General features: G+C 44.4%; 1 protein-coding gene across 1 annotated transcript; it reads right to left on the minus strand.

Moving 5' to 3' along the window:
* Positions 1–7,450: 7,450 nt before the first annotated feature.
* Positions 7,451–14,107, minus strand: LEPROT. The gene is made up of 4 exons (XM_030573367.1): positions 13,984–14,107; positions 10,322–10,397; positions 9,218–9,404; positions 7,451–7,987 (listed from the first exon to the last, which is right to left on the minus strand). The coding sequence occupies exons 1-4, from the start codon at positions 13,997–13,999 to the stop codon at positions 7,871–7,873; spliced, it is 396 nt and encodes a 131-aa protein (XP_030429227.1). The 5' UTR covers positions 14,000–14,107; the 3' UTR covers positions 7,451–7,870.
* Between the last annotated feature and the right edge of the window lie 2,159 nt (positions 14,108–16,266).

Genomic DNA, 16,266 nt, shown 5'->3' on the forward strand with positions numbered 1-16,266 from the left:
TGAGAAGATTATTTAAACTGGTTCAACTTTCCATGTAGACAGCTCTGCTACTGTGCCTAGTGCATGGCCTGCAAAATCCTTCAAATTCTAGGCCTAACTCTCTTGTGTTCAGAGGCAGTCAGTCATATAAGATTGTTCAGTGACATGTAATGCTCTATAAAGTGGACAAATGATCACTAGGAAACAGGGTGAGATCAGAAGCCTCCTTATCCCTTGTGATCCATGCCATAATTTGAAACCTGTTCCTCAGGGTTGAAATGCTAACACATTTACACACTGCCCACCCTCTTTCCATTTATCTAAAAATGCATTTGTCTCATCTATACTCCATGTTGGACTTGGTCAGGAAGGGTCAAGTGAGGTGTTATTCCTCTAGTTTGGTTCCTTATGCTGTTTGGAGACCTGCACCTAGCTGTCAAATAGGTAAGAAAGTCTGAGTTCTGAACTTTAAACAAATTTAACAAATAAAATATTTTTCTAGATCAGGACCAAGCCTTAGTCAAGAGTGGCTGGGTTCAGGAAATCTCAAGCCAAACAATTCCAAATGGAATATGGAAGTACCACTCCCAATGCAATGTTAACATTGGACAATCTTGCTTAAGCTTTGTCTACACTTAAAACACTACAGCACCACAACTGCAGTGATGGTGCTGTAATGTTTCTGTGTAGACACTCACTGCTGAGATGGGCGGGATTCTCTTGTTGCTGTAGTTAATCCACCTCACTAAGAGGTAGTAGCTAGGTTGACAGAAGAAGCCCTCATGCTCCTTTCAAAGCTTCAGTGAATCTCTAAGAAGCTAAAACTTTGTAATGGCTAATTCCAGGTTTCTGTGATTCATTTTCAAACTAAAGAATGAGCTTTTCTAGCTTGAACAGCAAACAGGGGCGTGATACTTAGAAAAAGAAATGACTAATGAACTAAAACTCATAGAATACTTGCTGCCTAAAAACTGTCTTCCAGCATGCCATCCATCTCTCTTCTAGATGTTAACCCTTTATTTTCCTTAACTCTAAAGTAGGCTGACCACACTGGGTTCAACAAAATATAGATGAAAAATAAAGGGAAAGCTTATTTTTAAGCAACACCACCAAATTGTACCATCTACACAATACATCTGCATCACAATGAATGATTACTGCTGAAATATGGGGCAGTGTGACCTGTATGGATTTGATTCAGGACACAAGACATTCAGCACTGAATACATTATGGATGTTAAAATAAGCAATGGATGGCCATCCTTTGCAGCAGAAAACGAATTTACAGCAATGGTGTTCGACTCACCTAGCTACGCGTATATTAATAATGACATTCATTTTTTACAAGACTTGTGGATTTAAAAAAAAATTGCAAGTGAACTTGGTACTTCAAAAAGGTGCTGGACTGATAGCAGCTGGCGCCTAAAGCTCTCTTATTTATCACAGGGACAGCACAAGCTAAGTTATTACCCCTGAGATACATGCCTCCGCCATGACCTGCAGTAGCCTCCTATGGTGGTCAAGGGTTGTAGCATCCATGGTCCATTCAGTCCTTGGCCATTTTGCTAAGGTTGCCAACCAGGATCCCACTGAGTGCTAACTTTCATGGGAGCTCTGTGAAGCAGATTTCTGTAAGTAGGGAACTGTCAGGCCACAGCAACTCATTTCACACAATGCCCCCTGAACACCTGACAAATACTTTTAGTCCTTACCTACCAGACTCTGGATTTGAACTAAAACCTTGCAGTCCAAGGCTTGAATCCCCTTTCAAAGCCTCACCAACCTTACCCAGAGAGGAACCAGTGCCTACTAAGATGAAAGGCTCCCTAGCCTCTTTCTCAATCCTGATCCATCCGGTCTTTTCTCTACTCCCCACCGTAGAACTGGGGGCAGATGAATCAGAGATGACATTGTTCCTTTCATGTTAATCAGGGATCATACTTGAACACTGTTCCTGTTGCTATAGAAAAGAATTAGTCAGAAATATGCCATTATCTCAATTTGTGGTACGCCCACACCTTGAATACTGCATGTAGGTCTGGTTGTCCCATCTCAAAATAGAAAAAAATATTAGAATTGGGAGAAGTACAGAGAATGGCAACAAAAATGATTAGAGGTATAGAAAGCTTCCATCTGAGGAGAGATTAAGACGACTGTGACTGTTCATCTTTGAAAAGAGGCAACAAGGGGGGATATGATAGAGATCTATAAAATCATGAACAGGGTGGAGAAAGTGAATAAGGAAGTGTTATCTACCCCTTCATGTAACACAAGAACCCAATGAAATTAATAGGCAGCAGGTTTAAAACAAACAAAAGTTCACATAGTTCACACAACAGTCAACTATGGAACTCATTGCCAATGTTGTGAAGGCCAAAAGCATAATTAGATTTTACAAAAATAGACTTTTCCTTCATGAATTTATCTATCAGTGGATATTGCCCAAGATGGACAAGAATGCAACCCATGCTCTAGGTGTCCCTAAAACCTCTTGACTGCCAGAAGCTGTGACTAGACAATAGGGGATGGATCACTCAATAATTGCCCTTTTCCGTTCATTCCTTCTGAAGCATTTAGTACCAGCCACTGTCGGAAGACAGGATTCCAGGCTAAATGGACCACTGATCTGACCCAATATAACCATTCTTATGTTCAATATCTGTAAGGGAGGGGAGTCCTCTTGTGAAATGTTCTCCATACAAGCTTTGAGTGGCAGTTATGAAGTTGAGCACCAACATGGACTAACCTACTGAAAGAATGTCTGGAACTAGCTTCCATTTAATGGGAAACAGATGTTCTCTCAGTATTAACATATACCCAGGCACATTGCTTACTCACTAGTGAATTAAATAATGAACTGGGTATATCCTTTGAGAGTCCCATAACGTGTGGAGACAATTAGTCTAAGAGTACAAAGTGGCCTATAAAAAAATAAATTAGGCCTCTGAACTCCCCGGCTCCATATTGTTACCATTTTATGGATGAAGAAACCGAGGAAGAGGAAAGTTAAGTCAATGCTCAAAACTGCATAAAGCAAGCTAGTTGCACAGCTGTTGAGAGTAGGATTGGCGGATACAGTGGCAAAAACACAAGCGCTCAGTCAGCATTCTTGCTACCACTCATGCAGTTGTTCCTGTGCTAGAGCAATAGGAGAAGAATGTGGGGGAAATTTTCTACAAAGCACTCAATTTATATTAGTGATAAGCGCTAAAGGGAAGACTAATTTCCAGGAGGGCCTACCTCCACCACATTTTCACCAGGTTTAATAAGCATGCTAGAACGTGGTTTAAACTCCAGTGCAATGGAATAGTGTTCTTAGTTTTGTTAGATAGTTTTGGTGGCAAGTGCCAACAGAATGCAAGCATGGCAGAACACTGTTCCAAACACATATTCTAATCTAGGCAGGAACCTTTACTAGATAATGGCAACTGTTCCTATCTGAATTAGAATACGGTCTTTGAAACTTGTTTCACCATGCTTTGATCCCATCAGCACTGATCATCTCGGCAGCTCATTATCATTCCTCTAGAACGTTAATTATGCTTTTATTTCTTAGTCTCTCTCTTCATTAGATGGAATAAAAAGGCAGAGAATTTAAAAAAAAATTCAAAACACAACCAACAAAAGACAGACACAGGACAACTTGAGCGTCATCTACATTTAGGCAGTTTTATTAGACAACTTGAAAAAAGTTGAGAATGTTTTAATTTACAAATGGATTAATGATTTCAGTAACCTGGCAATTATGGAAAAGACATTTGACAAACGTTACAAAAGTTGTACTGTATTTTGAAATACAGAAAAGGCTATTAGTCAACAGTAAAGATATATATTATGTGGTGGTCGTTTTTCAATCCGATTAGTGTTTTTATGTCCATGCCTTCTCAAACCTACAATAAATCTTGAGGCTAAGGCACTTTGGATATATGTTCACTAGCATATAAGGAAAAACATTATAAGGAGACTGCAATAAATGGATGCTCTTATGTCTAGTAGTGGCTGTCAGTGCACCAGACTCTTGTGAATAGGCCCAGCTCTTGACAAATAGAAGAAGGAAGAACTAGCCTTCAGTGTGATAATTTAACTAAAGATTAATTCAAGCAAATTTAGATTTAAGGAGGCCAGAAGAGAATTCTGAGATTTAAACTCTTTTCTGTCTTTAATCATTATTTCAACTGCTTTTAAAAAAGGAAAAACCATGATGATAATTGCATGGAAACTGACAGTGAGAATTAGCGTATGTAGCAATTTTTTAGAAAAATTTTTTTTACTGTCTCCACCCAACAGCTATCTACTGATTTGTAATGAACCCCCCCAATGGCATCTAGGTGCAACACAAAAAGTCTTCAAAGCATTAGAGCAGCCTCAGTAGGACCTTGTTTTCTGTTCCTCCCATTCTTTTTAAAAGACTGTTTCTGATGCTGATTAAGAAGGGGATATTGACAGTTAATGTCTCGTTACTGCCCATACAACAAACCCCCCTTTTTGAGAAAAGAAAAAAACCACCACCACCTTAAAGAAAACTCAGGAGTGGTAACTTGAAATGTGTTTAGTGCATCCTTTTCATTTCTGTGTATCAAGTCCAAAGAGTGAAATATGAAACATTCATTTAGACCACAAGGGACCAATCATTTACTCACATTAGTTCCATTAAATTTAACGGGACAACCCACAAGCTTAGTTATCTGCAGAATCCGACACCATTTGTACTTTAAACTATCCTTTTATTTTTCACTCAACTAAATGGTGGAGTGAAAAATTACTTTCACTGTGATACAAAAAATTACTTCTTCAATATCCAGGCAAAATAGATAAACCAAAAGTGAATTTTCCTCAAACTGCTCAACTCATAATTTGAGCACATAATTTCCCTGAGTAATAGTTTACAATTATAACATTCTACACTAAAATTAGCATGGTGCAACAAATTGTACCCATAAGGATAGTGGCCCTGATTGTGAAAGTCATGAACAAAAAACACAAGAGTGTTTGCTGATGTTTGACATTGTACTCTTCTGTTAAATATCCTACAGTGAAGCCTCACAATGATCATTTTAAAGAGACCAGAAAAACTAACAAGAAAAATTGTGTTTTAGATCCTTCAGTCTGAAAATGCAGCAAATAGCAAATCTTCAGTGCTGTGGAAACTTACATCACATCAATATAGTACAGTCTCAACTTGGAAGATAAAATAACTGTTTTGTGTCTAAACAAATTTAAAACTATACCTATGTGAAATATATGACAAGCAACATATTCCTATTAGCAAAGTGAAATTTGAGTACGTTGCATTATTTGTGTTTCAAAAATATTTTCAGTTTACATTTTTTTCCACTGATAAGGATAAACCAAAGTCCACAGTCTCAGAGTATTGACATAACAGTAATTACTTTTCAAGCCTTTATTTGTGTGGAAATCCACAGGATATCAATTGTGAAAAGTTACTTTGGACATCAAATGCTTGTGCAGATATTTTTCTAGGTTAGGGGAGATAGCATCACATCAGTTCTCTTCATGGCTGTTACATATTTATTCATGGTATTTTATTCTCCACATCATCACAGGCTGGAAACATTCAGTTATGAATGAATAAGCTGAAAATACGCAAGCATGAAAATTGTTCCTTCTCGAATTGCTATTCCACCAAACCAGTGGTTAAAATATCTACCCAATCTAAATATTCAGTTTCTTCTAATTGCAAATGTCATAATTTGATGCACCCATTTTTCTGTGACAAAATAAATTAGAGTTACTGGTTCCTTGCTCCTTTTCAGGTGTACTGAAATGTATTACATATGCCTCTAAAGTTAAGGTCGCGGAAGAATAAACCTCTACAAAATTAAATGCTTCCTTCACAATCCGAAGGATTCACTATCTCATAGTAGTAAAATGTGCTAATATAATAATAGCGTAATTATATGAATTTTTATTAGAATAATGACATTAAAAATATATTGTACTGTTTGAATATTACCATTTTTTCTTACAAGAGTTGAAAGTAAGGGTTTGAGTAAAAGTATTTTTAAAAAACTGACAAGAACTGAGTCCTGAAGTATCTGCTGTATTAAAGATGTCTAACGAGAACATTTCACTTCTTTATGATTCAGGCATTTGACTCACAACACAACAGAGGTGTTCAATGCATTCTGATTATAAACTTTGACAGCAGTTTGAAATATTTCTTTAGAGGGGAAACTATACATACCGTATATACTCGATCATAAGCCAGTTCGTTTATAAGCCACCCCCCGCCAACCCTCAGCCCCCCAAGATGGATAAGTAAAAATGGAAAATTTAACTCGTTCATAAGCCGACTCTATAATTCAGGGATCAGCAAACTTTGACTCCCGGGCCATCAAGATAAGCTGCACAGATGGTTTGTTTACCTCAAGCATCTGCAGGCACGGAGGTAAACCTAAGTAAAGAAAATGTCCGGTGTGCCAGCTGCTTACCCTGATGGGCCGGGACAGCAACTGGTGGGAAAAAATTTTGTGGGGGAGAAGCTGGGGGTCAGGGGAGTAACCCCTGTGACCACCCTCCATATGACTCCACCCCTAGCCCGGGACCCCCACACTCTCCCCATCCCATCCCATCCCTTCCCACCTTATCTGGGGAGGGCCAAGGGAAGATGTGTCTGGCCTGGCTGGAGCTGCTCCGGCAGGCTGGGCAGTGCAGCCGCAGCCTGCTCTGGTGGGCCAGACCAGACGGCGTGGCCACAGCATGTTCCAGCGGGCTGGGCCGGGTGGCACAGCCGCAGACTGCTCTGGGGGGCGGGGCGAAGCGGCATGGCTGCAGCCTGCCAGCCCCGAAGCTGCAGCTGCTTTGGAGGTTGGGGAGAGAGCACGCCAGCCTCCGCCTCTTCCCTTCTGGCTCTGCTGCCTCTCCTTGCTCCCTCTGTTGGGGGGAGGGGCTGTGTCCCACCTCTCCTTCTCTGTACCTGTTCATAAGCCAACACCCATCTCTGGTGCTTCCCTTTTTAACTAAAAAAAAAATTTGGCTTATGAACGAGTATATACGGTAAGAAGTAATGTCAGTTTATAACATGGTAAGACATTAAAATGGAGTTATTATCCAATTACCCCCAACATACACCCACTGTTACAACTAGAGTGGGATGAAAACAGAATATTTTCCTTTTTTATTTGTTGAATGCTGACTATGAGTGATGGGGAGGGTGTTTGTTGAATCTACTTTCCCTTTACCTGTAGTATTGAGATCCAAGACCAGATGTGGTTCTGGTAGTATCCCATGGGCCATTAATACAAAGGTGAGCCTGAGAATGCAGAGAAATTAGAACATAGCCTCCTAGAACATCCAATACTTCTCACTCTCCCTTTATCGTGGATTGGAAAAGAGATACTTGGTAGCAGCTATTATGGGTATTCAATGGGGTTTGTTTTTTTTAAACTGAGAGAACAAACTATTGAAAATTACAATTATTTGAAAACAAAGGCAAATGTTTGTTCCATCCTAGCCACAAAACAGAAATTAATCAAGTTAGCGAAACCAGGAGACTAAACTGTACAGTCAGTATATAGGCCCATTTTGATTATGCTGTAAAAATGTCAGCTATGTTACTGACTCCCAACATACATACCAATGGTATTATATCAGAATTAAAAACTAAAAGTCAGTAAAATAGTGCACACTGTGTAAACAAAGATTTAAGGACAGATTTAGCTATTGTGATTTCAGCTTATTCTGTACCTATTTAAAAAGCTGTCAGAAGGCTCTTTCCCCTTAATTTGGCTGACATACAAGTGTAAAAACGCATATCATGTTCGGATAGCATAAGGCTACATGTGCAGGCACAAATATTCCAACATACACACATACATATATACAGTATATAAACATATATGCTGCATATCACCAACATCATAGTGAAGTCCTACCACTGCTCCCAGCTAAAGTCATCTCCTCTACCAAATACAAGAAAAAAGCCTAAAATGGTAAGAAAAATGACTGCATTGCCAGCTAGCACAAGACCACAGGCTCCCCACTTGATCTGAAATACAAGATGAGAATAAAAAAAATCCTTAGTTGGTTTACATGATGTGTACAGATGTGTGTTACTTTCATGCATTAGATAAGCTAAATGAAATATTACACACGGGTGCTAAAAGCATAGGGAAAAAGACCAACATACAATTGATTCAGTTCAAGCATTCAATTAGCAACCACTGAAGTCATGAGTATTATACTTATAAATTCTCCCTTCATTAGACAGTCTTCTTCAATACACTATCTTTCAGAACTAAATAATTATCTTAAAGCAGAATCCTCTTGGCAAAAAGAACAAATAATAAAGGATACAGAAAATTCTTTCAAGCTCAATGCTTTCTCCTAGTTTCTATGCATTACAGATTGGAAGATATTCCATAAAATCAAGGCAAGGAATAACAATGAACAATAATTTTCAAAAATAAATAGCACTAGCTTTTTCTAGCCAAACAATCCCATGCCCCAGCCTTAAAAATATTTTGCTCTTAGGAGATGTTGCTAGGGATTAGAGTACCCTCTTGTGGGCATTTCTGGTTTTGCCTACTGTCAAAAACCTACAATTGATAAAACAATTTGTTTCTACAAAGTGTCCTTCATACAGAGCATTACAAAATACATTAGAATGAAGTGTACAAAAGCCTAAGTAAAAGAGGAAGTCTGTAAAGTGATATTAAGAAAAAAAATGTTTCAGTAGTTTAGCAGCAGGGAGGAAAGAGTTCCACATACATGGCAAAGAACCAGCATCAGACTGAATCCATCCCACAGAGGAGCAGCTCAGGGATGGGGCAGAGAGGAATGGAGTTAGTGGGTGGATAAAAGGTAGGATAGAGCAAGTCTGTGGAATGTTTTGAAAACCAGGAAGGTAGTTTTTGGACATATGGTCCTATTTCTTTAAGCAAGAATTCCATTTTATTTCACATAATTTTGGATGCCCTAAACTGCAGTAAACAAAATTTTTAGAAGACCAAAATAAGAGAGTTGTAATACCCAAGACAGGAAAGGAACAGGCATAGATACAGATTTCAGAAGAGCCACTATCAAGAATTCTGGAAATGGGAGCAGGCAGACTAGTTAAGGATCATAAGGGATGAAAACGAAAGTTTGTGAACAAAAATGACTCCAAGATTTGAGCTGAGAAGAGCAACAATACAAGCTAGGCAGGGACATAAAAACCGTCAACAAATGTGCAACAGTAGTAAGTTTCTTATAATAAGAAAGAGTCAGCAGAACGTACCGCTTCAACACGTGCAAGGATTATAGGCAGTCCAAAGGCAGAAACAACAATTCCAGTTGTGAAGAAATATGCCAATTCCCTGCAGGCACTGCTAGCTGCATCAGTGTCATCACTCACTCTTTTTGCAATGAAGTGAGGAATGGGACAAAGGACGTAAAATATCAAGACAAACAGGGGCCAGTACACGCTGTGGGAGAAAAAGCCCCAAAAAGAAAACAAAGTTACTTTTCACACTGAAATCAAATCAGAGAGACAACTTTATAGATTTCAAAGGGATTTTCACATGCACAAAATTAAGTATGCGTCTTTGTAAGATCAGGACCAATCTTTGAACGAAATAACCTATTTTTTAGCCTTTATTGATCAGAAAACAATTGATATGTAAGCATGTTTAATGTTTTTGCCCTTCAGTCACTATTGGAAAAGTGTATATCTAATAGTTAATCTTAAAACTCAGTGAATTTTACAGTTATTTTTATATACTTTTTTAAAAAATAAACCATCTGGTTGTTGTTTAGAATTAGTAAAATTTAAATATCATTTGTATTTTTTTATATCAGAGAAATTCACCTCTACTCCATTAATTCGGTATTACTATTTTAATAAAATTAGTAAAATATAGATTAAAATCAAATCAGTACTAGAGAAATCTACTGCAAAAATACTTCTACAAAGTTAAAACTACTGATTCATTAAACAATACCATAGTTCTACCCAACCGAGATTCAGTACACAATGATTTTAGTCCATTTTTTACAGGAGTTAAACATCAATGAAAATAGTGTATTTACAATAACTAGAGCCCCATTACCAAGTGTTGGTTCTGGACCTTACAGTGGTGTTCTAGGATAGTAGGATTAATATGAATAATCGTAAATGCAAAGCTAAATGGGTTACAAAGCCATCCAATCAGAGTCCACAATTCTTAGTTAACAACTACTGAACTTATCTTTTAGCTAGTAAAACAGTGGCTAAATGTGCATACTCCAAATTATATGAGATCGACATACAACTAGACTGCATGTGTGTATTGACATGGGCAAATTGACAAGAACAAAATTAGAACAAAGTCAATTTTTATTTTTGAACTAAATTATTTCTTACCCATAATATTCTAGGGCACATCCCAACATAAGAAACGTTAGACCAATGGCTCCACTGAAGGATAAACCAACAAGGGCTGTACAAGAGCAAAGAAATGGATTGTTATGCTGAAAACTCAAAACAAAACAATTATTATAACTTTAAAAGGAAGTCATCCTGACACTGTCACAGCAAAATTTTCTCCAAGAGTCAGTAAAAATTGCCCTTGACTTGAATCAGCAGCTGCAATGCAAAGTGATTCATTATTTCAATTCATTGTGTGATTTGGTTACTAATGATCATTGTAGCAGACAGGTACATTCCTCATTCATTTGATTTTTATTCTTCACCTTTTCTGCTCTTGATACCATATTCTTCCTTGAATGACCATAGCAATAACTTATCGATGCTTCAAAATAGAAGTTAGGGGATTTTTACTCTTTTTAAAGTTTCATTAAAATCTAATAATAGCATTTTTATATATTGTGAAATCAAGACACACCATAACACAAATACGGCTTTTATTTGACTTTAAACTGTTCCCTACAGTGTTTGCAATCCACACTGTAGCACCCTAAGAGTGCATGGAAAGCAAAAAATGAAACCAGCAAGTCTCTCTCATTACCCCCAAGCTAAACAAGGCCAAAGTATCATCGGATCCTGATCTTTGAGGATATGGTCTTTTGTAACATCACCTCAAGCCTTTCAAAACTATTCACAACTTTTACAGATGTCAGCCACTTCAGGGAATACCTGCTGAAGGATGGAAGACCTGGGGAGCTACTCCGGGGGCAAAACGAGAAACAGGATCCAGAGAACTGAGGGGGACCAGATTTGGGGACAGGGAGGATGGGGAAGAATCAGAGGTGTGCAAGGGGGCTGCAAGGGAGAACTGGGGGTGTCCAGACTCAGAGGCGAGGAGAGACAGTGGGGAGAAATGGGGGGTGGGTGTCCAGGACAGAAGGAATGGGAGAATCGGGGATGTCAGGTAAGGGGGAGAGTGAGGTGAGGAGGAACTGGGGGAGGGTGACCCAGCGAGGGAGAGGCAATGAGGCTTGGGGAGGAGGGAACGGGAACTCTGTGATGTCGTGGCTCCAAAGGAGGAACCGGAGTGTCCAGACTCAGGGTGGGGGGAATCAAGAGTAACAAAGCTCAGGAGGGTATCATGACTGGGCAGGGAGGGAATCGAGGGGTGATGAGCCTCATAGTAGGGAAACGGGGTGGGCAATCGGGGTGTCCAGGCTCAGGAAGGTATTGTAGCTGGAGGGGAGGGGGCAATCAGGAAGTGATGAGGCTCAGGAGGAGGAATCGGAGTGTCCAGGCTCACAGGGCGAGGGGAGAATCAGGGTGTTCAAGGTAGGGTTGCCACCTCTGGTTGGATGAATTCCTGGAGACTCCAGGACAATCCTGGAGGCTTGGCAACCCTAGTCCAGGCTCAGGAGGGTACCGTGGCTGTGGGGGTAAAGGGGGAGTAATGGGGTTAGGATGCTGGAGGGGGAATCTGAGTGTCCAGGTTTGGAGTGGCTCAAAGAGGAGGAATCAGTGGGGGGGAGGTGTGATGAGGCTTGGAGATGAGGGTATCGGTCTGTCCAGACTCAGGAGAGTAGGATGTTTGGGAATCGGGGGGCTGATGAGGCTCGGGCAGAGGGGATCGTAAGTGATGAAACTTGGGAGGGTATCGTGGCCGGGAATCGGGGGTGACAAGGCTTGGAGGGGAAGAATCGGGGGGTGATGAGGATCAGAGAAGAAGAATCGGGGGGTGATGAGGCTCGGGAGAGTATCATGGCTGGGGTGGGGTGGGCAATCAGGGGTTGATGAGGCTCACGAAAGGAAGTCAGGAGGGTGAGGATGGCTCAGAGGGGGAGTCCGGGGGGTGATGAGGTTTAGGTGAATATCATGGCAGGGGTGAAATGGGGGAGTGATGAGGCTCAGGGGCAATGGGGAGGTCAGGGGGTGACGAGGCTCAGAAACGGGGAATATCATGGTGGGGGGACAATCGGGGGGTGATGAAGCTCAGAGGGAGGAGTCAGGGGGTGATGAGACTTGGGAGAGTATTGTGGTAGGAGTGAAAAGGGGGAGAGGAGTGATAAGGTTCGCGGAGCAATGGGGGGGTGACAAGGCTCGAAGGGGGGAGACGGGGGTGACAAGGCTCGGGAGAGTATCGTGGCGAGGGTGAAATGGGAGAGTGACGAGGCTCGGGGGGGTGACGAGACTCAGAGGGGGGAGTCAGGGGTGACGAGGCTCGGGAGAGTATCGTGGCGGAGGGGAATGGGGGAGTGATGAGGCTCAGGGGCAATGGGGGGGTCAGGGTGATGAGACTCAGATGCGGGAAATATCGTGGCGGGGGGACAACTGGGGGGTGATGAAGCTCGGAGGGGGGAGTCAGGGGGTGACGAGGCTCGGGGGAAGTCGGGGGAGTCACGAGGCTGGGGGGGACAATCGGGAGAGGAGGCTCGGGGAGGAGTCGGGGGGGAAATCGGGGGCTGAAGAGGTTCTGGCGAGTATTGTGATGTGGGGGCTGTCCGGGGGGTGACGAGGCTTGGAGAGGGAAATCGGGGGATGCCGAGGCTGGGGGAAGTATCGTGGTGGGGGGGCAGTCGGAAGGGTGATGAGTCTTGGAGAGGGGAGTCAGGAGGTGACGAGGCTCGGGGGGGATAATCGAGGGGGTGACGAGGCCCGAGGGGTGACGAGGCCTGGAGGGGCAGTCAGGGAGGGTGCCGAGGCTGGGGGGAGTAGCGTGGCGGCGGAGCAGTCGGGGGGTTGAAGAGGCTCGGAGGGGGGAATCGGAGGTGACGAGGTTCGGAGGGGAGACAATCCGGGGGGTGACGAGGCCCGGAGGGGCAGTCAGGGAGGGTGCCAAGGCTGGGGGGAGTAGCGTGGCGGGGGGGTCAGTCGGGGGGGGATGAGGCTCAGGGAGGGGGGACAATCGGGGGGATGATGAGGCTCGGAGGGCAGTCAGGGACGGTGCCGAGGCTGGGGGGAGCAGTCGGGGGGGGTGAAGAGGCTCGGAGGGAGGGAATCGGAGGTGACGAGGTTCAGAGGAGAGACAATCCGGGGGGTGACGAGGCCCGGAGGGGCAGTCAGGGAGGGTGACGAGGCTGGGGGGAGTAGCGTGGCGGGGGGGCAGTCGGGGGGGCGACGAGGCTCACGGATGGGGGACAATCGGGGGGATGATGAGGCTCGGAGGGCAGTCAGGGACGGTGCCGAGGCTGGGGGGAGCAGTCGGGGGGGTGAAGAGGCTCGGAGGGGGGAATCGGAGGTGACGAGGCTGGGGGGGGGACAATCGGGGGGTGACGAGGCCCGGAGGGGGGAGTCAGGAGGTGCCGAGGCTGGGGGGGACAATCGGGGGGGTGACGAGGCCCGGAGGGGGGAGTCAGGAGGTGCCGAGGCTGGGGGGGGGGGACAATCGGGGGGTGACGAGGCCCGGAGGGGGGAGTCAGGAGGTGCCGAGGCTGGGGGGGGACAATCGGGGGGGGTGACGAGGCCCGGAGGGGGGAATCGGAGGTGACGAGGCTCGGGGGGGGAAGCAGTCGGGGGGGTGAAGAGGCTCGGAGGGGGGAGTCAGGAGGTGACGAGGCTGGGGGGGACAATCGGGGGGGTGACGAGGCTGGGGACACTGGGGAGCTCCCCAGCACACGGGGTGACGGTCTCTGGGGCAGGCCCCGGCCGGCGCCGCTCGGTACCTTTCACCCCCGCCATGGTCGCGGGGAGCAGAGAACGGGGCGCGAGCTCCGCTTTTCGGGGCGGCGAGCGGATCTGCGGCCTGCAGACACTTCCGGCTTCCGCTCACGTAGACACCTCCCCCCTTAGCTCCGCCCCGCCCCGGCCCGGCTCACGTGGCCACAGAGGGCGGGGCCGTTAAAGGGCCAGCGGGGCGACACCCCCGCTCCGGCGGGAGCCCGTGTCCATCCCCGCCCCGGCAGCGGGTGGAGCCGCGCTCGTCGCCTGCCCCCGGGAACCAGCCCTCGGTTCGCACTGACACAACTGGGGCTGTTTGCAGCCGAACCCCCGGAAATCTCCGGCGAGCCCCTGAAAGCCGCCTGAGCCAGCCGCAGCGGGAGGGCGGCAAGGCCCGGGGTGTTCCCTTGCGAGCGGCGTTGGGGGCCGGCGGCTTGTGCCTTAAAGCGCTCAGGAGCGTCCCGCGTGGGTTTGGCTGGCGGACTCCAGCGTGGGGCATGGCCCTGGCAGGCTCCTTTCCTCCCACTCCCAGGAGGAGGAACCTGTCCCAGAGAGACTGCTTCCTCCCACGTGTTTCAGTGTAACCAGCATTGGACAGACAAGAGTTTTGAGCAGTCTGAGTATTGCTGCTGCTACACAGAATGTCAGGGCTGGAGGGGACCTCAGGAGGTCACCTACTCCAACCCCCTGCTCAAAGCAGGACCAATCCCCAACTGGCCCCTCAAAGATTGAACTCACAACCCTGGGTTTAGCAAGCCAAGGCTCAAACCACTGAGCGATCAGGTTTTGCTTCTATTTACTCCCCTAATCCCATCAGCCCTATTAGAATCTTGCAGGAAAAGCAGGTAGACAAAGTCTGCAATTCTCACCTGAAAAGAGCCTCAAGAAAAAGTTATTTTTTCTAGAAGCCATCTTGTACTGTTGCCCCTGCCTTGGCTCATATAAGGAAGCAGTCCGCCAGAAGTCAGCTGGTTTGAATTTAATAATAAAGTTGTGGTCTACCGCCCCTGATGGTATGAACCAGAAGTACCACAAATCTGGATCAGGGGTTGCCACCTAATTAAAACATGAGCACCAAATTTATTAATTTGTCTCCTATAGAAAACCAGCATCAAGATTATCCAAGTGCACTACAACTTATTACTTAATTAGATCACTCTTGCTGAAAGTCATAGTCACTGACATGGGCCCATTAAATGAAGTTTGCCAATTGTGTGGTAGTGCATTAGGAGAAGAGAAGGCTAAACGTAGCAAAACAAAATGAATTGGTAGACTTTGTGGCAACTAAGAAATTACACACTCCACTGTTCTTGGTGTATGTTTGATAGAAATGGCGGCAGTATGAAATGTTATGAATACTGTAGGAGATGCAGTATGTTAACCTATGAATACTGATATGTACCAATGGTACCAGGTCAGTAAAGGAAAGTTACTCTGTATTGGGTTAGAACTCTTTCTTGTATGAATGCATGGGTCTAAATCTTAGTGGGGCTAGGGCAGTATTTATTATATGCCTATACTGCTTGAATTCAATGGGGAACTGCACAGGAAGGCAAAACAATGTATTTCCAGATACAAATACATATGTACACAGTAGGGACAAGGTGGGTGAGGTAATATCTTTTGCTGGCCTGATTTCTGTTGGTGAAAGGGACAAGCTTTGGAGGCATACAGAGCTCTTCTTCAGGTCTGGGAAAGGCACTCAGAAGTCTTGTCTACACTACAGACTTATGTCAGTATAACTATGTCACTCAGAGTATGAAAAATCCTCCCCTGAGCCACAGTTATAACCGACCTAATCCCCCATGTAGGCAGTGCTATGTTGGCTGGACAGCGTCTCCCACCAACACAGCTACCACCTTTCAGGGAGGTGGATTAACTATGCCAATGTAAGATCTCTCTCCCATCATCTTAGAGCAACTTCATTAGAGCACTACAGCGGTGCTGATGCAGCGTTTTAAGAGTAGACTGGCCCAGAGTGTCAGAGCTAAATACAAGGGTGGAACAGCAAAGGAGTTAACACATGTTGAAAAGACCATTTAAGTGGTAAGACAAAAAGAGGGTTATTGCGTTACAGATTGTTGTAATGAGCCATAAATCCAGTGTCTTTATTATGTCCATAAGTTTTGGAGCCTAGCAGAATTATGAATTAAAGTTCCCAGGCTAGCCTTTTGAAGGTGTTGTGCAGATTTCCTTTGAGGATGAGGATGAGGACTGAGAGGTCAGAGATAGTACACATTAGGAAGACAGTAGAGCCAGCTTGGCTTCAGGACAGCGTAAGCCTTGTT

This window comes from Gopherus evgoodei, chromosome 8, assembly GCF_007399415.2.
Source record: "Gopherus evgoodei ecotype Sinaloan lineage chromosome 8, rGopEvg1_v1.p, whole genome shotgun sequence".
Classification (NCBI taxonomy): domain Eukaryota; kingdom Metazoa; phylum Chordata; order Testudines; family Testudinidae; genus Gopherus; species Gopherus evgoodei.